At 41.7% G+C, this 27,334-nt stretch overlaps 3 protein-coding genes across 3 annotated transcripts; 2 read left to right on the top strand and 1 right to left on the bottom strand.

Annotated features, from left to right (window-relative positions):
• Window positions 1–2,939: 2,939 nt before the first annotated feature.
• Window positions 2,940–3,851, top strand: hcar2 (hydroxycarboxylic acid receptor 2-). The gene has a single exon (XM_029516437.1). The coding sequence runs from the start codon at window positions 2,940–2,942 to the stop codon at window positions 3,849–3,851; it is 912 nt and encodes a 303-aa protein (XP_029372297.1).
• A 657-nt stretch (window positions 3,852–4,508) lies between these two features.
• On the bottom strand, window positions 4,509–8,552 carry LOC115052036 (zinc finger protein 558). Its single transcript, XM_029515919.1, has 2 exons — window positions 8,159–8,552; window positions 4,509–7,080 (listed from the first exon to the last, which is right to left on the bottom strand). Exons 1-2 carry the CDS (start codon window positions 8,358–8,360, stop codon window positions 5,489–5,491), a joined length of 1,794 nt encoding a protein of 597 aa, XP_029371779.1. The 5' UTR covers window positions 8,361–8,552; the 3' UTR covers window positions 4,509–5,488.
• A 912-nt stretch (window positions 8,553–9,464) lies between these two features.
• Window positions 9,465–19,671, top strand: LOC115052456 (PH and SEC7 domain-containing protein 4). The gene is made up of 16 exons (XM_029516564.1): window positions 9,465–9,920; window positions 11,710–12,453; window positions 12,742–12,823; window positions 12,960–13,293; window positions 13,417–14,451; window positions 15,889–15,969; window positions 16,070–16,182; window positions 16,281–16,339; window positions 16,430–16,519; window positions 16,623–16,666; window positions 16,788–16,960; window positions 17,423–17,493; window positions 17,649–17,794; window positions 17,915–18,059; window positions 18,501–18,647; window positions 18,747–19,671. The coding sequence occupies exons 2-16, from the start codon at window positions 11,926–11,928 to the stop codon at window positions 19,032–19,034; spliced, it is 3,336 nt and encodes a 1,111-aa protein (XP_029372424.1). The 5' UTR covers window positions 9,465–9,920; window positions 11,710–11,925; the 3' UTR covers window positions 19,035–19,671.
• Window positions 19,672–27,334: the final 7,663 nt, after the last annotated feature.

Raw genomic sequence — 27,334 nt, 5'->3', positions numbered from 1 at the left:
AAGCTCATTTGTGTTTGTGTGTTTTGGTTAACCCTCCTTCCTTTCCTCTCACTCATCAGTGTGTGTAGAGTTTTATGTGTGGACAAAAATTGCTAGTGTGACAGGTCAAGCTGGAACAAAACTGCTCTTACACCTTTTGTTTGGATTTTTGTACAGCGAGGTGGTGTTTTCTGTAGAATTGTGAACTCTAAAAGTTCCCCCTTAATAAAAATTAAAAAAATATGCTAAACATTCAACAATGTGAAATTATAACAAAAAGGCACTAATAATGAATGGCTGGTGAAATGGGCCTGTGCTCCTGCAGGGTGTTTCCACTCTGATGCAGAATTTAACAAACCTGTGAGGAAGAAACACATGTACACATTTCCTGTGACCATGACACTAATATAAATAGGTCAGAGAAACACACACACAAAGGTAAACAAGCCGGGGTGGGGTTGAACATATGACCTGTCAAGCTGTTCAAACACACAGTAGGGTGTAATGTGAAGACAACACAACCTGTAACGAGGTGATGAGTGACAAAATAATAAACAGGCTTTTAGACTTCAATGTTAGTTCACATTGTATGATGATACTGTTGAATGAATTTGATCTACACAACAGTCTGTTCAAGGCCTCTAAAGACAACGGTCAGGAGGTCAAAGGTCACCTGAAGGGTCATTCTGTATTCCTCAAAAGCAGCTTAAATGACAGAAACAGTCTAACAGAAAGTAAAAGCGCATAATCTACAGAGTAAATGTGAACTACAACGAAGGAGAAGATTAGTAGGTATCAGTCCCTCCTCTGCACATTGGCTGAGGAGAAAATCCCTCCGACAGACATCACACCTTGAAACATGTCCGTCTCATGTAACATATTGCACATTGTTACACCGGTATGAATCAGAAGTGATTTTCTGGACTATTGCATCACTTGTTTACTGACAATTTTCCGTCAGGCGCCATTTGTTTGTTGCATCATTGCCAATCAGTGTGAATGGATGAACACGTCCTCCACACAAACCTATGTGGTGCTCCCCAACACCCAACCTCCCCAAAAACAATATGTTTCATTCCATTCAACTGATTCATCTCCTTAGTGTTTTAGGATTATTTAAATTGTAAATCATAAAGTGTGTTGAATGTACAGGGGCCAAACAAGGGAGAGATCTGCTGCTTCCACACCCTCGTCCTGACGCTGTGATTGGAAGATCAGATGGAGCAGGATCCCTGAAGTGTTGGGTCATCTTCCAAAAGATCTTTTCCATTTGTTTTACGGAGGAGGCTCAGCATTTGCTCACACTGGGACAGATGCACACAGCGCTTACAAGGATTAAGCTGAAAGTGGGGACAGTCACACAAGGAAGGTCCGGCGTTATCCTGTTGACCAGGTCAGTGTTATTCTTCAGAAACGAGGCAATTTGTCACCTTTTCTTTCAAATACAAGCACTGTTCAGAAATGTCCATTAATCTCTTCTATACTGAAACCGTTCTGTTTTGCCCCATCCAGGTTCTTTATGGTAGCAATAATCCTGCACAACAGACTTTATTAGTTCATATGATCTTTAGGAGTCAGGCTTCTATTTATAGTCAGTTGCACATTTACATGTCACCTTAGATACACAGATGGTGCGATGTGCTGACCAGGAACAACTGCGTAGGAAGACTTTAAAGCTGCATTCATTAGAGAGCTGAATGTTGAAAATACATAGATCAGTCGAAGACTAAGTAGCACATAAAGGTAAGAGGCTTCATTCACCATATAAAGCTACATAAAAATCACATTGTGGAAAATCTATCTTTTTGAAGTGAGAGCATTGTATAATGTTGTGGATTGAAATGAAACAAATAAACAAACTTTTTTTATTATTTAAATTTTATACTTTTTCTGTTAGTGTAGTTACTGTATCATTTTTAATACATTTTTCAGTAGATCATCTCCTTTCTCAAACCAACTGTTTAAGGAGACTCTATTTTGCAATGTCTGATAAGATTTGACTGTAAAATGGCGCTGAAGTTCAGATATGGGATTTGGGTGACTCTGTGTCTTTGCATTAACAGAGCAGGTGACAATCTCCAATAAGTTATACTTTTATACTGTATTTCACCTTCACTTCATTATTTTGCAACCTTTAATAAATATAACATTCTAATCAAATTGGGGTATCACAATAACAGCAATCCAATATCTTCTATATGAATGTTAAGTCAGTAAAGTATTTATCACAGTGATCTGAAATGAGAACTTAAGTGACCAAATTAAGTCCCACTCTCTGGAGTCAACTGCAAAAACACATTAGTGACACATAAGTATTTAAAGTCCTGTGTCTGCTGATTTTTAATATACACAGTACAGGCCAAAAGTTTGGACACACCTTTCCATTCAAATTAATAGAAAAGTGTGTCCAAAAATTTGACCTGTGTGTGTGTGTAGACTGTTTTTATCAGGGTTTGCATAAAAAAAATCAAATTTCATTTGCTGTGGTTTTATGGCACTGAAATGTAATCACAACATCCAAGCAGGAGGATTAGTGATTTGTAATTTCCCATCTCTGTCTGTTTTCACTTCCTTGTGCTTGAACAGTCGGACTAATGGAGGCTCAAAATCCCCACCCACACCACAAGGGGAAAGTTCAGTTATCAGTTCATGTATTTCCTCAAACAGAAGTCAAAGTCTGAACGTGTCCTTCTTAATATCGTGCAGGTTAGGTTTTATATGAGGTTTGTCCTCGTGGATATGTCACCATTCAGCATTTACCAGGGCTTCCCTTACTTTTCCGACCAGCATCATTGTAGCACTGTGTGTCTGATATTGTAATATTCCAATGTGAGCCCTGTGTATGTTATCACATAACAAACTGAGACTGAACATCATGTCAGAGCTCTTTTGCCTTTAACAACAGAACCTGATGTGTTTTTCTGACAGATCTACGTTCCTCCAGCTGGGTTCCTGCTGTCATGGAGGTTTTATACATCAACTCCTCTGTGCTCTTGGTCTCTCACAAATCCCTGAACTTTACCTCTGCTGAGAAAACAGTGTATGACCAGTGCAAAGATATGCCTGCCGTTCTCATTTGGTACCTGGCCCTGCAGTTTATTAACATGTTCCTGGGCATCCCGGCCAACCTCATGGTGCTGTGGCTCATCCACAAGAACAGGGGCGACTCCTCTACCTCAGACATCTTCATCCTCCACTTGGCTGTTTTAGATGTGCTCTTCTGTCTCATCCCTCCTCTGGAACTGGTCAGCATTGTCTTCCTCAACACGAGCAGCACATGGTACGTCCTGCGCTTCTTCTATGGCATGAAAGACTCCTCACCACTCTTCCTCTCCTGTATCTGCCTGGACCGGTATGTTGCAGTAGTCCACCCCATCACCTTCACCAAGCTAAAGGACCGCTATCATAGATCAGTCCTGGCCCTGGTAATGTGGCTGATCACTCTGGGCTACGCTGCTGCCAAATGTGTCGGCAACATTATCAACTTCGAGAAGGTCTTCACGGCGATGATCCTTGCAGCGTTCGCTTTCATGGTCTTCTGCAACATTGCGATTCTCTGGGCACTGCAGCACTCTGGCTCCAGCAGAGACGAGATGCACCCTGTGAAGAAACGAGCCTTCAAAATGGTCCTCATCATTCTGGCCATCATAGTGTTCAACTATTTCCCTCCTGTGGCACTCTTCCCCTTCCAGCACTACTTCTCTCCTGATGTGTTTCAATGCTATATTCACTATTTCGCCTTTGGCTTGATGGACTTTAGTAGCACCATTCAGCCCATGCTCTACCTGTCCAAGGAAAAGATGCCATGGAGCCTTCACTGTTGTCACACTGGCACAACTCATATTCAGAAGGATAGTAATGTCCTTACTTGAACACTAATTAACTTAAAAAGATGTGAACATAAGGAGCAGACTGCAAAGACTACAGGACTTGTCTGAATATGCACAAACTTAATCAGCAGCAGCTTATTACCTTAGTTAACTCTGGTGGTTGTACGTGTCCATGTTTAGAGGCAGTAGACTTTTTCAAGCATGAAATGCCAAATATTAACTGGTTCCAGCTTCTAAAGCGAAAGAATCCTCTTAAAAAAAGAAAGTCTTTCATGACTGGAAATATTGTTTTGGTATTCAATCTGGAAAATAATAATGGGGCCTTTTCCACAATATTTTTTCAACAGTCTTTAGTTGCGCAATATCAAATCTCTTTCACCCAAACGTGGGTTGAATTTGCTAATTAAAATACTCATTTCCCGATTACTTTTTGCACTTGGACCACAGAATAAGGCACGTGTAGTGATATATACAGTTTTTACTGGCTTTTTTTGGTTGCACAAAGTGTTTAAAATTACTTTACAAGTTATATTTGCACATTTAGTGGACATATTCAGATTTGTTACCCATACGTTGCCTTTAAGTTTAAATAAAGGCCATCACTCAAGGTCAAAGAGACAAAAAAAAAAAAAAGCTTGACGTTTTCTTTCATTTGGACACAAATCACACAAAGGAGACACAATACATTTGGAGTAGCAACCACTGAGTTTGCTACATACAGTTTAATATACAATGCTCAGCAGGTATATTAACCAAATGCCACAATTAACAATAAACATGAGCTTTTACTCCTGTGTGTCATTTGCACATTATAAATAGCTAGAGATGCTATCTCAGGCAAAAACATAAAGCAGATCCACAAGAAGCTCCATATTGTTTGTGATCAGCATTGCTTGAAAACAATTATTCATTTACAACTGAAGGCCGTTTGCTCAATACTCATTATTTGTTGTGACATTATAACAGATTAGAAAAGCTATATACAGCTATATTATAAATGATCTTCACCTTACATCACTGAGCAGCACACATCGCTAATTCTCTGGCTACGAAGTATATAAACATATGTTCTGGAATTTAATTTTTCAACAATTAAGATTTTAATTTCCACACATGGAGGTCATGAACCTGGAACGCAGTGTCTTACTGGAAGACACTTCAGCAGGGTAAATAAACATACTGTTTAAATCTGATACTCAATCGTTTGGCCTTTCTTATAGAGCATTTCATAAGCATTCAACCAATGTTTTGGCAACACACGGCAAGTCTAGATATGTTTTTTAGGGTATTAGGGAATATTTCAGTTGATCAATTAAAACAAAATAATTCATATCTAAAACAGCACAACAGACTGCAATGGTAGGGGTGTGTTTTTACAGGTACCTGGAAGCCAACAAATTACGGAGTCAGGAAGTCAAAACTGATTTACAGATAAATTGCATGGATTACAGGCAGGGGGGGAGAAGTGGTTAGCATACACAGTCATAAATTGTACTGTTGGCATTTCACAATCTCTCAATATCATTGTCCCATATCTGACCCTTGCCCAGCATCCTCTGTGTCTGGCCAGTCTGTAGTGCCCTCCTTCAATGTCCAGCAAGTTTTTCTTTTTATGAGTCAACTTTTCAACTGTTTGGTTCAAATACTTATGTGTCTGAAAGTTTCTCAGAGGCTGCGACCTATTTTATTCCAGAGCCACTGGTGCTTCCCTTAGACTCACCCTGCTGTTCATGGACCTCATGGATCTTTAAGTGTTTTTTCAGGGACGACTGGTCTGTGTAGGTCTTTCCACACTGGCTGCAGAGGAAGAGCCTCTCTTTGGTGTGGACCAGCTCGTGTCTCTTCAGATGGCCTGCCCTGCCGAAGCTTTTGTTACAGTATGTGCAAGTGTACTCTTTCTCCCCCGTGTGAATCCTCTGGTGCAGTTTAAGGCTGCTAGCCACTGTAAATTTCTTGCCACAGTCGTTGCAGCTGTATGGTCTCTCTCCTGTATGCATTCGCATGTGTATGGTGAGGTGGCCAGACTGGCTGAAGGTCTTCTTACATAGCTCACAGCAGAAGGGCCTCTCTCCAGTGTGAACCCTGTAATGTGTTTTGAGGTCGCCCAAGCCGTTAAACCGTCTGCCACACTGAGCGCAGCAATATGGCTTTTCGCCAGTGTGGATCCTCTGGTGTATAGTTAGGTTTCCTGAATTGTTGAATGCTTTGCCACACTCCTGGCAACTGTAAGGCCTCTCCCCAGTGTGAGTCCGCAAGTGAACTTTGAGCTTGTTTAGCTCGCTAAAACGCTTCCCACATTGTGAACAGCAGTAGGGTCTCTCTCCAGTGTGTATGCGCTTGTGTATCCTGAGCTGACCAGAGTGTGCGTATGTTTTACAGCAGAGGTTGCAGCTATAGGGTCTTTCTCCTGTGTGGGTACGCCTGTGGGACCTGAGAAGATCAGCCCGTTTGAAGTGTTTTCCACAGTAGCTGCAGACATGGGCCTTCTCGTTGTTGTGAGTCTTCATGTGGGCGTTGAGTGAGGTCTCTCGGGTAAATGTTTTAGGACAGGAGGGACAAGGCAACATATCACGGATCTCCAAAAACTCTGCAGGAACGGAGGGTGAATTGTCTTCCTCCTGTGTCTCTTCTTCTGGCTTTGAAGCCTGTGTGGTCAATCCCTCATGAATTCCTTTTGAGCCAGAGTTGTAAGTCAAAACTTGCTTCATTTCCTGCTCAGAGAAACTATCTTCATCTCCATGTTGTAACACCCCAATCTGCTCCTCCTCCTCTTTCTTAATTAACTGTCCATCCTGCATTTGGCTATCAGAAACAATGGTAACTTTAACATCACCATCTGTGCTTCTGGAGTCTTGCTCAGGGCCTGAAGATGGTAGCAGAGGTGCATAAGGATCTTGACTGTCACAACTAACCTCTGTGCTCTCATTTTTCACTGGCGTCATAGTCAGATTTTGAAGGGATAAAGGCTGTGAGAGGTATATAGCACTGTTTTCATCCAAATCAGGCTCTACTTTTACAGATACCAAGCTTTGTGTGGGCATAAGCACCTCTGCTGTGTGTGGACATGGTTGCTCGACGTTATTATTAGTCTGCAGAAAAAGGATGGTCGAAGATGCACCACTCCTCATGTTTTCTGTCTGCTTCCTCCTGCAGCTCTTTTTGTCACTGCTGCATATGGATACTTTGAACGTGCCCTGGGCTGAACCGGTCGGACCATCGTTCCATTCTGAGGCTGAATCCTCCGTGTCTGTGGCATCTTCTTCATGTACATCTGCGAAATTAAAACCCAAACTAATGAGCTTAACGATACAGGCTGTGTGTAAATAGACTAAATGATTACCTGCCAGAAGATATTAAAAAAGGAGAAAAGAAAAAAAAAGAAGAAGAGAATTCACAGAACAACACTATGTTCATCAAGTAGATCAACTTGAACGTATAAAGTTGTTGCATGGTTGACCTTTTTAATGGTTTGGTGTGCGTGGAAAAAAAGTGGAAATACTATGAGAATAGGTGGAATTTTAGCTGTTTATTTTAGAGGAGACATGTGGCCCCGGGTAGGGTTAGGTCATTTTTTGGAGCACATGCCTTGACTGCAGAGGCCTCCCGGCCACAATGCAAACCAGTGGTAGGCTTGTGCCAGTCCCAAGCCCGGAAAAATGGGGAGGTTTGCGGCAAGAAAGTCAAAACTTTAGCCAAATCAATCATGCATGTCACGGAGCTGACTTACATGTGGCGACCCCAAATACAGAAAAGCCGAGAAAGAGAGAAAGGGGGAGGGGGGGGTGTTGACTCCACTTGGTTCCGGAAAAACTTCATGGGAAAAGATCCTGCTGACCAGGTTGTGGATGTTTGTCTCGACATTTTAAGGTTGCACAGACATTTTAGTGTGTGCTGTGCATTGCTTCTTGGCTCGGATTAGTACATTTATTTATGAGGGGCTTCTGAGTTGTTAAAACATTTAGCACAGGCAGGATACTGTGATGGTAATGCTACAGTATAACAACTCCTACATTACACAAACACTTCAGGGCTGCCACTTCAGTTTCGGTTAACTTTTCAATTCTTTGTGTAAAGAAGTTCAGAAAATAGTGTAATTAATAGATGAATAGTAAAAATAGTGTAAGATACATTGAAATTACTTGATATGTAATGAAATCCTACTTTTCCTGCCAAAGTAGTTGCCGGATGATTAAAAAATGTGGGTTTAAAAACCAGCCTTGGTCTGATGAAGCGGCTGCAGCATTGTTTACTTCTGTTTACTGTGGTGCCGCTGCCTTTGTTTACTTGTAGATAAACAGACATGGACGGTCGGGACGAGCCTGAACAAAAGGTCACCGGCTCCAACTCACCGAGGAGGGCTGCAGACTCTCTGCTCTCTTGTGCAAACAGCAGCCTCTTCAGGTCCTTGTTTTCGGACTCGATCCTCCTTATGGTGCCCTGGTACTCCGACAGGGTCCGGTCCACCGAGTCCAGGATGTCGCTCACGGTGGCTCTGAAGATCTCATTCAGAGACGACTCCAGGAAGAATTTCAGGTCGCTGGACGTGGCCATGTTGGACCAGGCGGCTGCGGCTACAGTCCACTGAGCGCAGGCAAGCTGTACGAGGTTTAAAGTGTCAGCACAAATAAGGAGGGGAAAAAACAAAGAAGAGAAAAAGACTGATAGGTGGAGGTGTGTGTGTGTCTGTGTGTGTCTGTGGCCTCTTTGCTGTGCTGTCGTGTGCGGAACAAACAAAGCGGGGACTGGCGCAGGAGAGCGACAGCTGAGAGAAGCTCCCCAAACCGGCTCCGACCAGCCCACAGCGCCCCTGGCGGTCCGGAGCGGGACCCCAGGCAGACCTTATCGGGACCAACCGCGTTGGTGATGGCGTGAAAATACTAACAAGACAAACTGCAAAACCACGGCAGTCATAATAGTTTACTCACAAAAATACTACCAGTGCCACCTCTAGAAAAGTAGCTGCTACGGCTTCTAGCAAGGACGCTAGGTAATGCTAGTGCTTTAACGCCAACGGCAATTCAAAGAGCTAATCATGCTAATGACACAGTTTAATAGTAAAGCTAAATAACAGTGAATACACGTTGGATAAAGGAGCTGCTCAGGTGTATTCATTTGATTAATTTGTACAACGTGATCATAAACTGGCTGTAAGTTAAAGTTAACCGCAACAAGAGCACTATTAAGTGCTAATATGTAGTATGAAAAGCTAAACTTTGATGGCTAAATGCGACTGCTAATGAAGCTAATTCAGAATTTTTGAAACTGATGGTAGTCATGTAAGTAAAGTAAAAACTTTTATTTTTTTTTTTACCTTTAAAATGGTTAACCGCTGAAAAGAAACAAAAACTACGAGGACAGAAAGAGAAAGAAAACCATGTGACCATGTGTTAAATATGACAAACAAAAGCAGTGATGTTGCGGGGTAATTTTTAAAATAAAGAACCACAGTCTGTATTTAGACAACAGGAACTAACGCAGCATTACACTGCACATTGGATACAGACACCTGGTTGTGGTGTCCTATGCAGGAACGACATGGAGCCACTCCCTTCACCTGACCTATGTGGTGCTGTGCTTGCATGCCTTCAGGACAGGAGGCGTTGGCCAAAACCTCTCAGGTGTCTTTGAGTCCCTCTTTCTTCCTCTGTGTTACCATTCAGCGGCTTTCTCCTTTTTACCCTCCTCTAAATTCTCCCCCTTTCTCCCAACAGACGTAGCTGCACAGGGGCAAACAGGACTGAGGTCAACGGGAGGCTGAATGTGATATCCCCGAAATGGACAGGAATCGCGAAGGCGGGGGAGGACGAGTAGGACCAGACCAGGACTTGTGACTTGCATGCATTTTAATGTGACACCTCAGACTGCAAAGCTGCCTGCCTTTTTAAAGAGCGGATGTGAGGCTGGTTTGTTTCGCGCAGCAGGTTTAGACACAATCAACTGAGGGGTATTTGTGTGCTTGTGTGTGCGTGTGAATGTGTCTGTGAAGGCACAGCTCTCTGACAGCAGCATAAACCCAGTGTTACGCAGTGGTGTGTTCCCTCCCACAAGACTTGACTTAAACCCTCACAAGCCACTTGATCATATGATGCTGCTTTAAAGAGCCTGGAAGGGGTAAGTCATTCTTTACAGTTGAAAAGATTCTTTTTAATGAGGTCTTTTGTAGTTCTTTGGGGCTTTAAAATGATCAAGTTTACATTTGCACCATGCTCACTTATAGTTATGAATGAAACATTGGGCAGCGTCTATCCTCTGTAGATACACTCTGTTTTGGACATGCATACATAAATGCATAAAAGTCATTTCACAACTTTCACTTCATCCAGGGTATGTTCCTCTTTTTATTTTTCTCTCTTTAATGGTTTTTTTTAGTACTTCACTTGACACATGCTAACCAGCCGCTCTACTGTCACAAGCTTTCAAATCTTGCTATTCATTGTTAGCAACTTCTCATGGTGCTCTTGAGTTAGAATAAACTGTATGTTGTCAGAGTAATTTTATTTTTGCCAAGACTAATGTCTTGTCCTTTTCTTTTTTCTGAGGCAGAAAAATGTTTCACAGAAGGTCTCCACAGTAATCTAAGCATTTCAGCTACAGTTTGTAGTATCAACAATGCTGTCAAACATTCTAGATCACAGACAGCCGATTATCTGTGCTATCATGTGAAATGCTCAATATTTTGTCAAAGAGCTGTGACAGATTATAATCAGTCATGTGTAATGCTTGACAGCTCCAAGTTATTTCAAAACTTAGTCTTTAAACTGGAAACATCAGGAGATAAAATTTTGCATTTGTAGTAATGTAATGTCCTAGTGTGTCAACTAATTCTGTTTCCAACACAGTGTTTACAGATGATTTTTGTCACTGATCTTTGCTAAGTGTCAAATGTATACTGTTGCACACTGACAGGAACTGAGCACCCACACGGGAAATGTGGTCAAAGTCTGTCCCGGATGTTGGCTATATGACGTGAACAGAAAAATGAAGACAGACATATAGCTGTAAAAATGAAGTGTGAAAGAGACAGGGAGAGATGAATCTGAGATCAAAGCCAAAGATTCAGCTAGGCAGAAAAGAGCATAAATGACAATGTGTTAGCTCTTCATTTGCTGGCCTTGATGTCGTATGAAGAGATGACCTTGGTTTGTGTTGAAGACACCACAGTTTAACACAACTCTGTACCCTCAGCCAGGGTCCCAGGGCAGCACCATGGTACAATGATAAACGCAGGGTGTAGACTGTTAAACTGCTGAACAAAGATAACCCCTCAATGCCACAGACTGCCTCCATTCGTAATCCCCACACTTACACCTTTGTCTCTTTGCATTTTTTTTTTTCTTTCTGTTGCTCTCGCTCACTTGCTGTGCTGATTTTCAGTGTCTGTGGTCAGGAAATGCAAAAAGCATTTGTGACATTTCATTTCAAAACTGTACTCTGCACATCTGCATATCCTATGACAAGGAGTTTAAAAATGTCACGAATGATCAAGATGGTCTTAAAAAAAACCTCCCAACTTGATTAGGTGGTTCTCATATAATCCACTGTAATTCTGAATTCAACCAACTTCTCACAGATAAACTGAAAAATACAGCACCACAGTGAATAAAAAAAAACTATATTTAGAATCAGTCATCGCTATCACTGTAAAACCAGTGTACTGAATGCCTTCCTTTGTCTGTCAGCTATCAGATGTTCTGGATGTTCCCCTAAAAATGTTTTTGATGTGATCTTCAAATACTTAATGAAGAAGTTTAAGAGAACAATTTTGTTTTTGTCAAGCAACACCAGAGTTTTCAAGCCACATACGCTTGACCCATAATTGGAGCACATTTTCCTTGTGCTGCTTAGGTTTGGGGTGTGGTCAACATTTGCAAGCATTAATGAGTTCTCTCTTTTGTTACAGATCTGTGAATGGCAACAGCGGAGGTTGTAACATGATTTTCCATTTTGGATTCATACATACACACAAAATGAACATCCAAATGAACTTCATATAACTGAGCAGGACATTTTGTAGCACACAGCATTTAAAGTTTGGTTGTGTTTTACCAAAACCCACAAAACCTCAAACTTCCTCAACCTCCAAAACAGCGGAACTAACAGAGAGAGAGACACGCTAATGGAGGAAGAACTTTTATACTCCTCTCTTCTAGATCATACAGATTCAGTCTTGCAGCAGCACCAACAAGAGTCATTGACCTCTAAACAACACCAGCACATCAATGGAGAAAAGGATCCCATTGTTTGGGGCGAGACAGAAGTGCAAATAAATCAGGCACATGGGACAGATCAAGTCAATCTCACCCCGAGGGCGGGAGAAGAGACTCCTGACGAGGCAGAACAGTGGGAGCAAATGCCATGGTCAGTACGCCCCATGACCTGTACCAGTCCTCGGATTTCTTGTGCCACAGTGCAGTGGGACATGCCCGATCCCTTTACAGAGACGCCTTCATTCATAACTGATAAGAGCTTGGCCAATGAACTGAACTATGAGGAGGTGACGAGTTCAGAAAATACTTCCCTATCACTTCACCAAATTGAAGATGATCATGCTGAGCTGCTTATACAGGCAGAGAGAGAGGAACAGGATGGGTTTGATTCAGAGCTTCTGAAATCTAATCGAGAGTGGATAGGAAACAGCTCTGAGGTAAGTACTGAACGAATGTAGATATTATAAAGAGATTTATTGCTGCCATATTGCTATTGTTAAGATTGTTGTCTATATGTCCGCGAACTCCCCTGAGACACAGTTTCCTGTGTTTTAACCCTTTCCTGGTAGTGTAGCCACTGCAGTCTTAATGTCGGCAGATATACATATTTTGGTTATTGTGCCTGGTTGGTCATGTTATTCAGATGAGGTTAAGAATATAACTGGTATAATCACGAGTTTTTCTTAAGCTTGTTCATGATTGATGGTCCGTGTTGCAATTTCCAGCCATGTGATGCTGCAGATGTACAACAGCCATCGACACAGGAAAAGGAAGGTTCAACACATGAGCTGACTGACAGTAATAATGGTATGTATTACTCAGAGCAAGAACTTTACACAAAACTCTTTCTGTTCATCGATAAGTTTGGGAATGCACAATTCTCAAATGTCATTTGTGTAGAGTAAGTAGAGCTTTTAGAGCAAAACTGTGATCTGTGTCCCAGAAATTCCACTGAGGACAGATGCAGGAGACGAGAAGATACAGTCATCAACCTTAGTTACTGTTGAAACTGTGAACTTAAGTGATTCTCTTGAGGGGACTGACGGCTCAGAGAATGAGGTGGACAGTCTTGTAAAACTAGAAGAGGAACAGGAGGAGCCCGGCATTCTGCTGACTGGACAAGGAGACTCGGAAGAACAGCAAACGTCAGCAAATGGTGTAGAAATTGATGAGAAGAATGTGGAGGGAGTTGAAGAAGAAGAGGAGCAGAGTGTAGAAGAGGTGTTTTGTACTGAAAACACTGAAGAGACAGAAGCTACCAGTTCTCTGGGCTCTGTGTGAGTATCAACAAAAGGGGAACAGGAAGTATACAGTTAAATAATGCTTTCATTATGTTAATCATGTCACAGTATTCTGTGCTGTACACTGACTACACTTTATATTTCATCCACACTTTGCAGAGAAGTTTCTATAAAGCCTCTACAACCTGATGATACTGGACTAACCAAAAAGTCAGATAAGCTAACTGACCTTCAACAGTCTGTGTTTTTGGAGGAAAGCTGGCACTCAGGAACTGAAGAGGATACAGAAATCCTGCATCGGTCAGATGAAGATTCTGCAGAAGATCCCATTGAAGAACCAGAAATGTGCAAACATGAAGCTCAAAATGCGGACAGTGAACAATCAGAGGCTGTGAATTACAATGAAGAAGCATCAGCACAGGAGGTAGAAAATGCTGGGAAGATAAAAAACTCACAAGATGTACCAGAGCTGACTGAAAACCTGGATGAGAGAAGTTGTTTGGAGCAGCAAGATAGTGACCAGACAAGTTCAGGAGAGAAGGAAGTTTCATCACAAGCTGAACAATCTGTATCTGAGCAGCTGGAAATTACTGACGACACCGAGCAGATTCACACAGAGGCGTCATATCAAATAGAGGAGCAAGACTCCGACGGCTCTGAGCAGTTAGGACAAACACAGCATCTGGAAGAGTCACTACCAATGGAACTGGCAGAACAGCCAGGCCAACTTGAAAATGGTGGGCATGTGGAGGAGCCTACTGAGTCCGAGCAGACCATTTGTGCTGAAACTGAACACCATGAAGATGCAGAGCAGCAAGAAAAGACTGAGTCAATAGAGCGGGCTGAGAAGTCACTGCCAGCGCTCTCAGAGCAGCTTGTGCAACCAGAGAATTCAAATGAGTCAGAAACAACAGAGCAGCTGTCCCCTGAGACTGAAGTAACAGAGCAGACTGAGTTAAATCAGGAGAGCACACATTCTGAGACGTTACATCCGGAGGAAATAGAAGGCTCTGAGAATGGGGATCTAAAAGCAGTGGAGGTGAATGGGGAACAGACACCTGAGACTGTGGTGCCTCATATGAATCATATGAATGGAGGTGAGGTGGACAGAGACATGGCATGCCGCCTCGCTGAACAGCTGTATAAACTGGACGGGATCCAACGTATAGATGTGGTGAAGCACTTGGATAAAGAGTAAGCACCTTCTTTTATTTATTAAATCTGCTTCTGAAAATCAGCATTGTTGCTGAACCAACCACTGTCCAGGGAAGCCTTATCTGTGGACAGTTTTCTGATACTGTCCACAGATATATGCCACATGATCACTGGACCACCTGTGCACTCAATATTATTATTGATACTTGTAGGTGGATGATTGATAACTATACCCAGCAGCCATGAATTTTTACAGTACATTCATAGTGTTCGAACAATAACTGTACATTTTTTTTTCCCATATCAGAGTATATATACATCTATGTCCAAATAGTGATATTGTCAAACCTAACCTCCAAGGAGGCTTTCTATTTTGTCTTCAGTAAAATCAGATTCTTAATAATGTTAATAGAATGCAATTGATCACTCCTTCATATTTATTAATATAACATACAGCACAAAGGAGCTTTCCACAGGTTTTACCTGTTAGGATCAACTAAGCTGTCACAGTAAATGCTGCTCATTCTGGGAAAACAGTTGATCTCTGTGGTTTTGGATGCTCTGAAATACGATAAAATAACTCAGATGATGTCATTAGAGACACTTTGCCACCTGCTGAGTTTGCATGTTCACCCCGTGCCTGCGTGGGTTTCCTCCAGGTACTCCGGTTTCCTCCCACCGTCCAAAGACATCATGTTTGGCTTAATGGGTGACTCTAAATTGTCCCTAGGTCTTAGTGCAAGTGAGTGTGAGTGAGTGATTGTTTGTCTCTGTTTGTCTCTTTGACTGGCCCTGTGATGGACTGGTGACCTGTCCAGGGTGGCCCCGCTCTCTCCCAATGCGAGCTGGGATTGGCTCCAGCCACCCCCATGACCCGTAAACGGATAAGCGGCAGAAGATGAATGACTATTTTTCCTTTCCAGCCAAACTTGAAGTTCAATCATACATTTTTTAAATACTCCTTTAAAGAATAATTTAACTGCTTCAGTGTTTCACCTAAATTATGTCATAATGTCCTGGAGTACAACTCATCACAAAAGCAATGTGGGAAGTTAAACCTCCGTCACTGTTTAATTTGTCAATCAGCAACTTGGATGTGGTTAAATTTATGGTTGAACAGCTTAAAGTAATTGCTCTAATGGTCATGGTTGAATTATACAACTTTCTGGACTTTTTCAACAGCTGGAGTTGTGGGAAAGGATCACTAGCTTCTCCTGAGTGCATGGGCATCCTCAAGAAGTCATGATTTCCTTTGTTCACACCACATTTTCTGCTTTTGCTCCCAACTTATCTGAAAACTGCATTAAATACCATTTTCCTGTGATATTGATGTGCTTTTTTTCTTTCTAGTAGCCCTTATAAAACAAAAAAAAAAGATCAGAACATTTGTGATCAAGTCCATATGACAATATTGATACAGTGTGTATGTGTTTGTTTGTTTGTTTGTTTGTTTGTTTGTTTGTTTTTTTCATTTAGCAATGACTTCAGTCGTGCTGTTGGAGAAGAATACCTGAAGTTGTTTGACTTCACTGGGAAAATACTGGATCATGCCCTGAGGTGAGGGTTATTGATGTAGAGCTCAGATGGCATAAAATGACAAAAACATAAAATGTCTTGTAATCTTTTTATATCGTTTCATTTTCTCTTTATCCCTAAGATCCTTCCTGAAAGTCGTGGTAGTGATAGGAGAGAGCCAGGAGAGGGAACGTGTGCTGCAGCATTTTGCCTGCCGCTACCATCAGTGCAACACCGACTCTTTCTCCTCTTCAGGTGAACCTCTGCTACTTAATTGGTATTTTTGCTGTTTACTATATGTTCATGCGGTAAGTGCTCTCATGTGACAGATGGGTATGACATTATATTCTCAGGAGCGGTGTTTGCTTTGACATGTGCTTTGATGCTTCTCAACACTGACTTGCATGGACAGGTAGGACACATTTATAACCATAAAAGACATGATTGTCTGTTGATTTCTATTAAATTCAAAGTGCTATGTTTTTTTCGTGTGTGCCAACAGCATGTAGGAAAATCCATGTCCTCTGCTAAGTTTGTATCCAACCTGGATGGAATGAATGACGGTGAAAACTTCAACAAGGATCTCCTGAAAGTAAGGCCTTCATTATGGTGTTCAGAAAACATTTCATCAAAGCCAGGTCAAGTCCTTGTTAATGAAAACTGTGTTTCATTTATTTTTCTGAATCTACATTTAGAGTCTTTACAACTCCATCAAGAGTGAGCCGCTGGAGTGGGCTGTGTAAGTGAACAGTGATTATTTTTACCACCTGATTTTTTTAAGACATCTGATCCCTCTCAGTAATTCTTCCATTGTCATGTCTCACACATTATTATCTTACACTTATGTTATTATGCTGAAGTGATGATGAAGAGTTGAAAAGCTCAGGGCAGCCGGAAGAAGACTCAGGAATAAGTGCTGCACTGCGTTCAAAATCCAACCCCTTCCAGGATGTTCCTCATGACGCAAAGGCTGCGGTGGTGAAAGAGGGATTCCTCAAGAGAAAGCTCCATGCCGACATTGACGGCAAGCGCAGTGAGTCCATGCTACTTTGCTTTTGAGAATAGTTATTGTTTTAAGTTAAAATCAGTTTTTCAGGTAGGTCTGATGAAGATTCCTGTGTGTGGTTCAGCATTTTACATACATGAAAACAACATCAGCTGTTGAGTTGTTTGTGATGTATGCCTTTACTCCGGGATTTGTAAAGAAGGATGCACACAGAAAATATACTTGTATCAGACAGTCATTTTGAGCCCTTTGATCTTAGCTTTTATTTTGAAAACAAGCCAACATTTGGTGAACAATTAACACCACATTTCTATTTTTCATTGACATCTCAAGGATCTTCAATCCATTAAGATCCATCAGCTCTCCATTCATTCGGGCATTAATGGAGAAACCTGCATTTTGATAATTTCCTAGTTAAGTTGTAATAGTTGTGAGTGTCTTTATTGTGGGGGCCTTTTCCCATACCTTGTGAATGTTTCTGTGTTGCAGCTCCATGGGGAAGGAGAGGCTGGAAGACTTTCTATGGAGTGTTGAAGGGAATGGTCCTTTACCTGCAGAAGGTCAGTCACTCAGCTCCAGTTTTATTGTGTGAAAACAAAGCCGGCTTGTTTTTGATTATTTCAAGGGAGTTATATACACCTGATACACCTGATGAATATATGACTCTGGGTGAGTAAATGCAATTTTTTAATGTTGGCTGGTGTGTATGTGTCAGGATGATTACAGGAGGGACCAGCAGACCAGTGAGGAGGTGGTGAGTGTGCACCACTCTCTGGCCGAGCAGGCAGTCGATTACACCAAGAAGCCACATGTCTTCCGTTTGCAGACGGCTGATTGGAGGATTTTCCTCTTTCAGGCCTCGTAAGTCACAACAAAGATGGGCTCTGTATGTGTAAATACGTGTTTCTGTTTGTGTGTGTGTGTGTGTGTTTATATAAAGTCCACAGTCAGTGTCAGAGCTCAGAGTTTGTTTGTGCTCAGGTCCAAAGTGGAGATGAACTCATGGATCAGCCGTATTAACCTGGTCTCGGCTCTTCACTCCTCCCCTCCATTCCCTGCGGCTGTTGGCTCCCAGAGGAAGTTCTTCAGGCCCATCCTCCCTGCCTCACAGTCTGATCACACTCTGGTACCCAATGATACATTTTCTTTTTTATTGAGGCCTTAATTTGCTTACAATTGCAAGTTATTTTACATAATTTTTATTATAATTTTAGTTTAACATATTTTTTCTATAAACAAAATCTTTGAATACACTGAAGTGAGCAAAGGTGCCTGTGTTTTCAAATGAACTTTTTATTTGTAAAGTAACTTTTCAAAGGGAAGTGGTTTACCTTTAAAATAACGTTAATTCTTCACTTGTTTGAATGAGACTAATTAGGAAAGAAAATTCTTTATTCTTTGTTTAGCAGGCATGGCACAGATGTAATATATATTTGGCATGTGGTTAAAGAAAATTAACTGACTCTGTTCCTGCTCATACCTTATTCTGTTTGCTTTAGCAGGATTTGCATCATGTGTATTTGCTTTAAAACTTGATTGTTGTTCCTATGTGCTTCTTCCTGTACAGGACCGTCAGCTGCAGTCTCATGCAGGAATGCTGGAGTCATTCAAAGCAGACCTGTTGTACCTGCAGCAAAACATGCCTGAGGGCAGAAAAGCCAGAGCTAAGGAGCTGGAGGAGCATCGTGTCAGAGCGGAGTACCTGCAGCATGAGGTAGGGGAGGTGTTGTGTTGTGAGAAAAAGAGGAATGTGCATTTAATAATGTGAAAAAGATTAAAAAGTGACTCTGCTCCTCTGGCCCAAACCCTGCAGATGTCCCGCTATGAGATCTATATCCAGGTGCTGGAGGGCTGGAAGAACATGGAGAAGACAGAGAATGATGTGTCGAGCAACGCACACCTGAATGCTTTCGATAAAGCTATGTGTGCAGAAGCTGTTGGGGAGCAGGAAGAGGTGGAAGAAGGGCTGAAAAAGTCCCACTCCAGCCCATCTCTGGAGCTGGAGCTGGCTCCTCCAACAGTGATCAAAGTTAGACGCAATATCTCTGAAAGACGGACGTATCGTAAGACTATAATCCCTCGATGGAATAAAGACGCCTAAAAAGTCTTTTAACAGCCAAAACTGATTTGTGTTTCTTGTGCTAACTGGCAGGATTTCAGGTTTCTAGTTTCAAGGTCAAGGTGAACTTAATAATCGCCTATGGGCAATTTTTTTTTTTTTTTTCAGTCATTTATTGTCAAACACCATTCATCATATCCGTTTAAACAAGTAGAGTTTTTCTGCATTTTTGTGCACATTTTCAAAAATGAACCTCAGGAAATCCTGCACACTCATCAGGAGAAAGGGCAGCTGATACATTTGTTGAAGGGCTAAAAGTGTTTGGCCTTGATTTATTTTATTTTATCAGTTTTGGTTGAATACTTAATACAAAATTAGCTTCATTTGCAAAGTTGTCCTGAGGGCAAACAGTGAGCCTTGTAAAATGTAAACCACAAGAGGGTGCTGTAATACAGGACATAGCTCAGTGAGGCTGAATAAGCTGTCCTGTCAGTTAAGAAGTTGATTTGAAAAACCCTAATTGCACTTTTGTTTGATATTCTGCATATGTCGTGAACTTGCTGACTATGATGCTACTGTTACATATTTTGTTCATAGTAAGTGTTTATTATCAAACTGCTGTGTATGTGTTTTCTCTTTTTGGGAAAATAAAATGCAACTCGTCAATGTCAAATGTGAATTTGGGGATGGATTTCTAGACTAAATTTAGCAGAAACACTCTTCACTTATACAGATGCTCCACAGTTACAGGCCTTGCAATTTGTAACGTCAGATTCAACGTAGTTTATTCATTTTCTCTACTGTTGTGTTAAAAAATGAAAATTCCCTTTAAAAAAGTGAAAGTGAAAAGGTTGCTAAGAATGTTTGCTTTCATGTTCACACGGTCTCAAATTTCCAGTGCAAATAATGAAAGGACAACAAATCAAAATCACAATATTGGCCATCCCATCTTAGTATCATTTTCATGTTTTGAGCGAAAAGTATTGAACCCAAACTCAGTGCTTCCTTTTTTCTTCTCAGAAACTAAACCTTAAATCTAAATCTTAAACCTGCCTAGAGACAAGATAGGACATGAACATCACTATCTCTGGTGCGTCAATTCAGTTTTTTTTCTTAGTTCTCCCCACTTTAATCACACATTGGATGAAATTTGAGCAATTAAATAACATAGAATCTTTAATATGTTGCGTTGAAACACCAAAGCTGATCCAAAATGATACTGTCTTGTCTGTCTGTGATTGCTCTCAGTGGCACGGGCCACATTTTGTTCTCTTTCAGCCTGACATGTCGAGTAGCAGTTGACCTGGGGTGGTTAACAATAAGAGCAGGATGTCTGGAATTAACCCCTATGCCCCCTCTCTCCATACAGGAATGTGAAGTGACAAAAGGAGAAGCAGTGAAGAGCACAGATGATACAGTAATGGACACGCTGTCCTGTCTGGGTGTCTGAAACCGGATCAAGGTGCTGGATAAGTGAGTATTTCATTAGTCCTACAGCTTCTAGTCTCTCCAGTTAATTTCTTTTTTCCACCTGGATTCACAAATGTCAGAAATTCTGGACTTTAACATCTGTTTTGCTTAGTTGATGTGATAATGCTCAGCTTGTCCTTTGAATGGAAGTGGCCTCTATTCATCCAAAGGAATAACAAAGATTCATTAAGATAAAGTCAGATTCTGTAGATGAGGGTGACTGATGGGCCACATGAATGACAGGGGCCTGGGGCCATCAGAGCAACTTCAGCGGGGATGGGAGGTGCAGTGTGGCATGTTAAAAGGTGACGCCATCTTTGCTAACCTACATGCTCTCGGGCCTGTGACAAAATGTTACAGTAAAGAATCCGCCATTAGCAGCTCTTGTTTTTTTCCCAGATCAAATTGAAGCTATTAATAATGTTTTGTGTTCAGGGCCACAATCTGTTAAAGGGTGCTCGTCTGGTCTTGGCGTCATCATGGAGCTCTGGACTGAGACTCTTCTCACATGGCCTGTGGACCATGACTTCAGCGGCGGTGGTGGCCTTGTTTTGGAGTGCCATCTCTCTCCTTCGCTCCAGCAACATCGATGACGAGCTGGAGCAGCAGGGGCTGCATTAGCTGCCGAGTTCAGAGGGCATCCTTCCCCAGGAATTGGCCTGTTTTTGTTCCATTTTTGCCAACCCATTCTTGAGCTTTGTGCAACTCAGTCAGGCCTGGGTGGGTAATTAAAAAGGCAAGAGCTCAAGTTGTGATCATTAGGGGCTTGTCCAGCAAAGACCTCGGCACCTAAGGTCACCTCAGTCCCCCTTTTTTTGCGCTTTTCTCCTCCCCCTCACATGCTGTGCTGCATTGAATGTTGCTCAACATGAGCAATAGCTCTGAAATGCACAGTAAATATAAGCCACAAACCCCTGCAAAACAAACATAAACCAGACTGTAGATGCTCACATTCATCCCTGAGATTTTTTTTTTTTAATCTGTCCTCAATGATCCTCCTGACGCACATTCTCCATCTGCTGCTGACGCCTTGCACGCTCTACTTGTTACTTTTTATCTCTTATCCCCACTAACACTTGATTTTTCCCAGTCTGCCTATTGAAAAGCAGTTCTCCTCTCTGCCCCCCTTCCCGCCCCCATACTCCCCGTCTCCGGCTTTTGCTCCTGACTGCTGCTGTTGTGATGTGGCTCTCCATGCAGGGCCCTTGAAATCTCTCTGTTGTCTTTTCAGGGGTTTTGTTTTTCCACTCAGTCTCCATTTGCCTCTTTCACCGAGACATCATCCACTTGTTAGTCGCTGCTGCTCTTATCCACATCCACTTGTACCCACTCCTGTAGTTTGTGACCACAAAGAACACGACACACTCTATATATTCAGTTTTCATATGAGTGTCATTTTCCTTTTCAGCTGGAGGGGTTTCCTTTAATTGCTCTAACTCTGCTTTCCAAGAGTTGGGAGCCACTGAAGAAAAACATCTTCCCTACTTTTTCTTTGGCAGACTGGACTCATTAATGCAGTTTTTCTCGTGGCCAGACGTTAGCCCAGACATTTATATTTTATTTGCCAATCAGACCCAGCCAAAACATGAATCTCTTTAGATTTGATAATAACCGTTCCCCTGCGCTGCCCTTTAACAAATGCTGGCTTTTGTAGCAAAGCAACCTCTCATTGAATGAGTTAAAGGAAGTGCCTTGCTTAAGGGTATTTCCAAGCATGACCTCTTTTTGCCCTCCTGTCTTGCACACACAGTCTGACAACACTCCCCGGGCACAGACTCAGAGGCTTTTAAGACACAGGACAAACACACCAGACCTGATCTCAGCGCGCTCTGTGGGTCAATGCAACGTATATGGCAGAGCAAGAATGTTTATCAACTTACCTCATCTTAACTCAGTTGATCTTTAAACTTGTGCAGGAATCAGTTTTTAAATCTGGATATCTGCATCTATTCTGTTCTTAGTAATATTTAATCTACTGTGTGCAACTCGGGGATATATCACTATAATGGAGATGTGTATGTGATGTTGAATGAGTTGTTTGTCAGTTGTGTTTGACTCCCCCGGCCTCTGCAGGTCAACCCCCACCCTCAGGGTAGTACCTGATACCTGGCAGATTTTATCCACCTCAGTGTGTATGTGTGTATAGTGTTGAATGTGTGTGCTTTGAAAGGTGTGTTTTTCTTGATGTCTCCCAGTCAATAGTAGCTTCCTGCCTCTGGGGCCTGTGTGCTGTTTAATAGGCCGGTCTGACACAGGGCACCTGTGTTTCCTTCCCTCTGTTCCTACAAAGAAACACCCTGTGTTGGACCACTTTGCTCTGTTTGACTGGCACATTTGTCTCATTATGGTTAAAGGTGATTTGGGAGATTAGATTAGTTTCTTGAAATCTGAGGAAGTAGAAGTCATTTGAAGTCCACTCGGGTATTCTGAGGCATTCGCCTCGTGATAACAATACTCTAATACTCTGGTAAATGTCTTTAGAGGCACAGACGTGATTCAGTCGTTCAGTCCACCACTTTGGTCTGAGATTAAATATATGTTTACAGTTGCTGATTTACGTTCTGTACAAGTGAATCTGACTGACCTTGGTGATTCTCTGAGTTTTTCAGTGCCACCATGCGGTTGATTGAAATAATTTTTGATGAAAACTCTCAGCACCTACTGGACATTTCACTTGAAAGCTTTTTTTTTTTTTTTTACCATAGAAATGAAAACACCAAAACAAAACAATCTCTCTGCTCAAGTATCTGCTATCTTCCTGATTCAAGACCATAACCACATAAAGGTTCAAAACTTGGACCAATTGTATCTTCAGCAGTTTTATCGCTATTGGATTTTTTTTTTCCTTTTACTTTGGTGCCTAGAAGATAAACTGTAAATGTTTTGCTTTCTAACAATCATTGAGTCAAAATGAAAATTCCATTGTAAATCTGTTAGATTACCATGAACCTCCCCTACATTTTCTAGTAAATATTAGGATTCCAGCATCCTAAACTAAGATAGTAAAATAAATACCTGCCAGACACAACTCTATTAGCATTAGTCTTCATGAGCATTTAGCATACCAGTGTTAGCATTTAGCTCAATGAGCCATTGTGTCTTGCAGCTTTTAGATTTGGCACTATTGAAATCAAAATGACAAAGAGAGTTGTAGGAAATATAATAGTTCCACATTGAGATGTATAGCAATAATAATGGTGATAACAATAATTATTGGGCTAATATTTAGTATTGTAGCAGTATTTAGTTTTTAGTATTGCAGTTTGTGATCACAGCTCTATGCAGACAGTTTCTGATGCAGAAACCTCTTCGAAAGCAACATGAGGAGAGAGACAAGAATTCACAGAATTAGGGGACAGACAGGTATGAATACATACAGATGGAGAGGCAGCAAAGGAGAGATGAGCTCAGTGCATTTTTGGAAGTCCAGACCAATAGCAGCACAAGCAGGGGAAGGGGTCAAGGCAAAACTGAGCCAGCCTTAACTATAGGTTTTACTGGATTGGAAAAGTTTTTAGGTTACTGTTAAGGTTATCTGCCTCCTGCATCCGAACTGGATGATGGTTCCTCTGGAGGGAGTCTAACAGCTGAAGGCTCTGCTTCTTATTCTGGTGGTTGTGTGTAGGTCTGTTTGTTGGATTGATGGTTTAGTAAAATTAGCATCGGCAAAGTCTAAAAGCTTTTTAGGAGCATAATCAATGCCCTGTCAAGCACTTCAGGCGCAGCATCCTGGCAGGCCATCATATCTGTGTGTGAAGCCAAAGAAGAGTGAGTTGGTGTTGACACTGTCAGAATGGCACAGTGGCACTTAGCAGGGTGAGCATCTGACAATGTGAAAGAGCTCCAAAATATCTGCAGAGATTCAAAGAGGGGACCGTTCGGTTCAGGAGAAGGGTTCAGATTAATCAGCCATGCTTTGTCTGAAACGCTGAATAAACAAGGTGATGGGTTCACTCACACAATCTGGGTTTTCTAGGGGGCCACAAAAAGCCCGAGCCGGGCCGGGCCAACAGGGCAGCGCTGCCATTCACAGTTTAAAACAACAACGTGTTCTGCAGCTCATTTGGACGGCCAAATTCTGCCAGACTACATAATACTTATTTGCTGGGCTGAATTGGTTGGCCAGTGTCTCGGGCTCAAAGATAAGTGGAGAACATTCCAGATGACTGATGCAGGACAACCTCAACCCGTCATCCCACTGATTGCCACACACTCCTCTTCTGCCTTTTGGCAGCAATTTCTCTAGGGGCCCCCCATCCTGTCTTTGAGTTTGTCCCATAATGGTAATGGGACACATGCCTTCTCTTCCACACACACACACACACACACACACACACACACACACACACACACACACACACACACACACACACAGGCACAGATACACGTTCTAGCTCTGTCTCCTCATCACACATACACTGTGTTAGTATGGCTGTGTGTTAAATGTAGTAAGTCTTGGTCGTCCGTCCTGCCAGCTTTGTCTGCCCTCAGCTGTTCCAGCCCGGTGCCTGTATTGTGCTGCTGGGCTCATTACCAGAAGCACTGTGGCCCGAAACCTCCTTGCTAATAGGCCCACAGAGAGACAGAAGGGAGTTATTTCTGCTATGCCTTGTGTGTTGCAGTATAATGTTTTCTTTTTTACTCTTTTGGCAGTGAGACTGTTAATGTTTAATGTTCGCTGCCGTTATTTCTCTGGCTGGCTGTCAGATGGCTGAGAAATCTGAAACTGGGTTTGGTTAAAAGGCCTGCCTCTTCCCTGTGAGGCACATCCACTTAAAAGCTCCTCTGTATGTATGAATGTATATGGATGTGTGTGTTTCTGCATGCCTGAGCAGGGAACTGGAAAGAATGAGTGTCCACTCAGTTGATGGGACTGTCTGGAGTGAGCCAGGCCGCTTGGACAACAATGGGATGAAGTGCAGCTATTGTTTAAAGTTTACAGGGCGGTACGCAGCGTATACAGTGGTGTGGCTGCAGGAGACGGATACAAAGAGAGGGGTGTAAGGAGGTGAGTCAGGAAAATGTTGAAATGTGAGCAGAATGAAGGCTTGAAGGGACAGAGAGAAAGAGAGGTGCATACTGTAAACAGAAAAACGTCATAGCCGGTCTTCATCATCAGACAGAGACTCCTGCCGCTGAACTGATATCGAGGACTTTAAGTGTTTGTCTTAGAAGTCAGACAAAGGCCTTCATACGGTCTGATTCAAGAGTTATGTCATTAGGTTTGAGGGTTTTCTTTAAGGTTGAATTAGGCCATGGACAGCACAGACGTTTTTGAACTGAAAATTCCTGCAGAAGTTACACTGGTGTAATGAGACTGTCACAAGCTTCCATGGGAGAGGACGCAATCCAGCACTGAAAGTGAATCAAGTTCAAGCACACATTTGTTTTCCTCACCTAAAAAAAAAATATAACATTAGTATTAAAAAAGTGCCAAAATAAAACATATAAAGCAAGCAAAAGCATGTTTTTCACAGATGTAAAATGGATGCCTACTAAGTTCAGAAATTAAACTAACTAAATTAACCAAAAAAAGAAAAGAGCATAATATGTCATCTATAAACCTGAAAACAAAATAATTTTAACTGTATTACACGCAACACTCCCTATTTACTGTCCTGTTTGTATGGAAACATCAAAACCTCTATCTCGTTCTTTTTTTTTTTCTTTTTTTTACTAAACATTAGTTGGGTGATAAACTTCATGCTTACATTTCCCACCACATTAATTTCTGTAATTTTTTTTATTGCAATTTGTTTGACGAGATCTTCTTTTTTATCATCCGCTGTAAATAACCGGTTGTCCGGCGTTACCCAGCTGTCAGTGCGGCAGCCCGAGCACCAAGGTTCACGTGCTGTCAGGGCTCGTTCGGGGAGCGCGCGGCCTCCCGTCTTCGTCGTCCTCGCGGGCAGAGTCCCGCGCGGAGGCACCAGGTGGGCCGCGGCACCGCCGAACCGTGGCCTCGTTAACGCGCCGCGATAATGAGGCTGCGAAGAGGGGCCGAATAATGGCGAATAAAAGTACATGATGCAGAAAATAAAAAAAAAAGAAGGAAAAGAAATTAAACAGATGCGCGTGTTTTCGGGATCATTGCTTTCGTCCTTTTAAAGTGCTGAGCGTTGCAAAAACAATGGCCAATATTTCGGGTTAAGCGGCTTTGTAGTAATTTCTTAAAGAACTAGGAAGATTATTATTATTATTATTATTATTATTATTATTATTGATAATAACAATAAGAGTGATGCAGACTAACAATCTTGTTATAATACTAATATAATACTTGTTATAATGTTGTTAGTTTTATTTAAACACGTAACAGATTACATGTTATTATCAGGAGTGTACCATATAACTAAACCACATTTATTTAAAATTAAGAAAAAAAATGTATTCTTAGTTTTTTACCTTTTAAAATTCGACCAATCCGTAAAAACACCAACAGTGAAAACGGTGGTAAATTTGTCATGCTTTAATTAAAATAATTCTTTAGAAATTCCGTATTTACATCTGCAATAATATTAATAACAGTATAAGAAAAAATAGTCACAGTTCTTACCAAACATCAGAACATCAGCATGACAACAAACTGAACATATTTGAAGCAAAACAAATGTATTTCAAGCCTTGTTGGTTTTAGTAGCCAAATCACCCCCTCCTTCATCAGGCATTCTCTGAGTAAAATTGCATCACTTCCCCATAAGTAATTCATCATTTACAATATGTACATATTGCTAAATGGGTACATTAATTGTCTTTGAGGGGCATACGTGGCCATTTTGTTTTAATTATGATTTAATGTGTTAGTCACCCTTTAGTCTATGTTCACTACAGGAAAGTTCTTAAAATCTGAATTTACAGAGAAAGGAAATCAC

The sequence above is a fragment of the Echeneis naucrates genome, chromosome 12 (assembly GCF_900963305.1).
Source record: "Echeneis naucrates chromosome 12, fEcheNa1.1, whole genome shotgun sequence".
NCBI lineage: Eukaryota > Metazoa > Chordata > Actinopteri > Carangiformes > Echeneidae > Echeneis > Echeneis naucrates.
Note: the sequence above shows the minus strand (reverse complement) of the source record. Positions and strands in the feature narration are given on the sequence as shown.

Bases quoted from the DNA above. Each gene is read 5' to 3' on its own strand.
- hcar2 (XM_029516437.1), top strand. From the start codon at position 2,940: ATGGAGGTTTTATACATCAACTCCTCTGTGCTCTTGGTCTCTCACAAA.
- LOC115052036 (XM_029515919.1), bottom strand. From the start codon at position 8,360: ATGGCCACGTCCAGCGACCTGAAATTCTTCCTGGAGTCGTCTCTGAAT. The intron at 7,081-8,158 runs GTGAGTTGGAGC...TTAATTTCGCAG, and splicing joins AGAGTCTGCAGCCCTCCTCG to ATGTACATGAAGAAGATGCC.
- LOC115052456 (XM_029516564.1), top strand. From the start codon at position 11,926: ATGGAGGAAGAACTTTTATACTCCTCTCTTCTAGATCATACAGATTCA. The intron at 16,183-16,280 runs GTGAACCTCTGC...TTATATTCTCAG, and splicing joins CGACTCTTTCTCCTCTTCAG to GAGCGGTGTTTGCTTTGACA. The intron at 16,961-17,422 runs GTGAGTCCATGC...TCTGTGTTGCAG, and splicing joins CGACATTGACGGCAAGCGCA to CTCCATGGGGAAGGAGAGGC.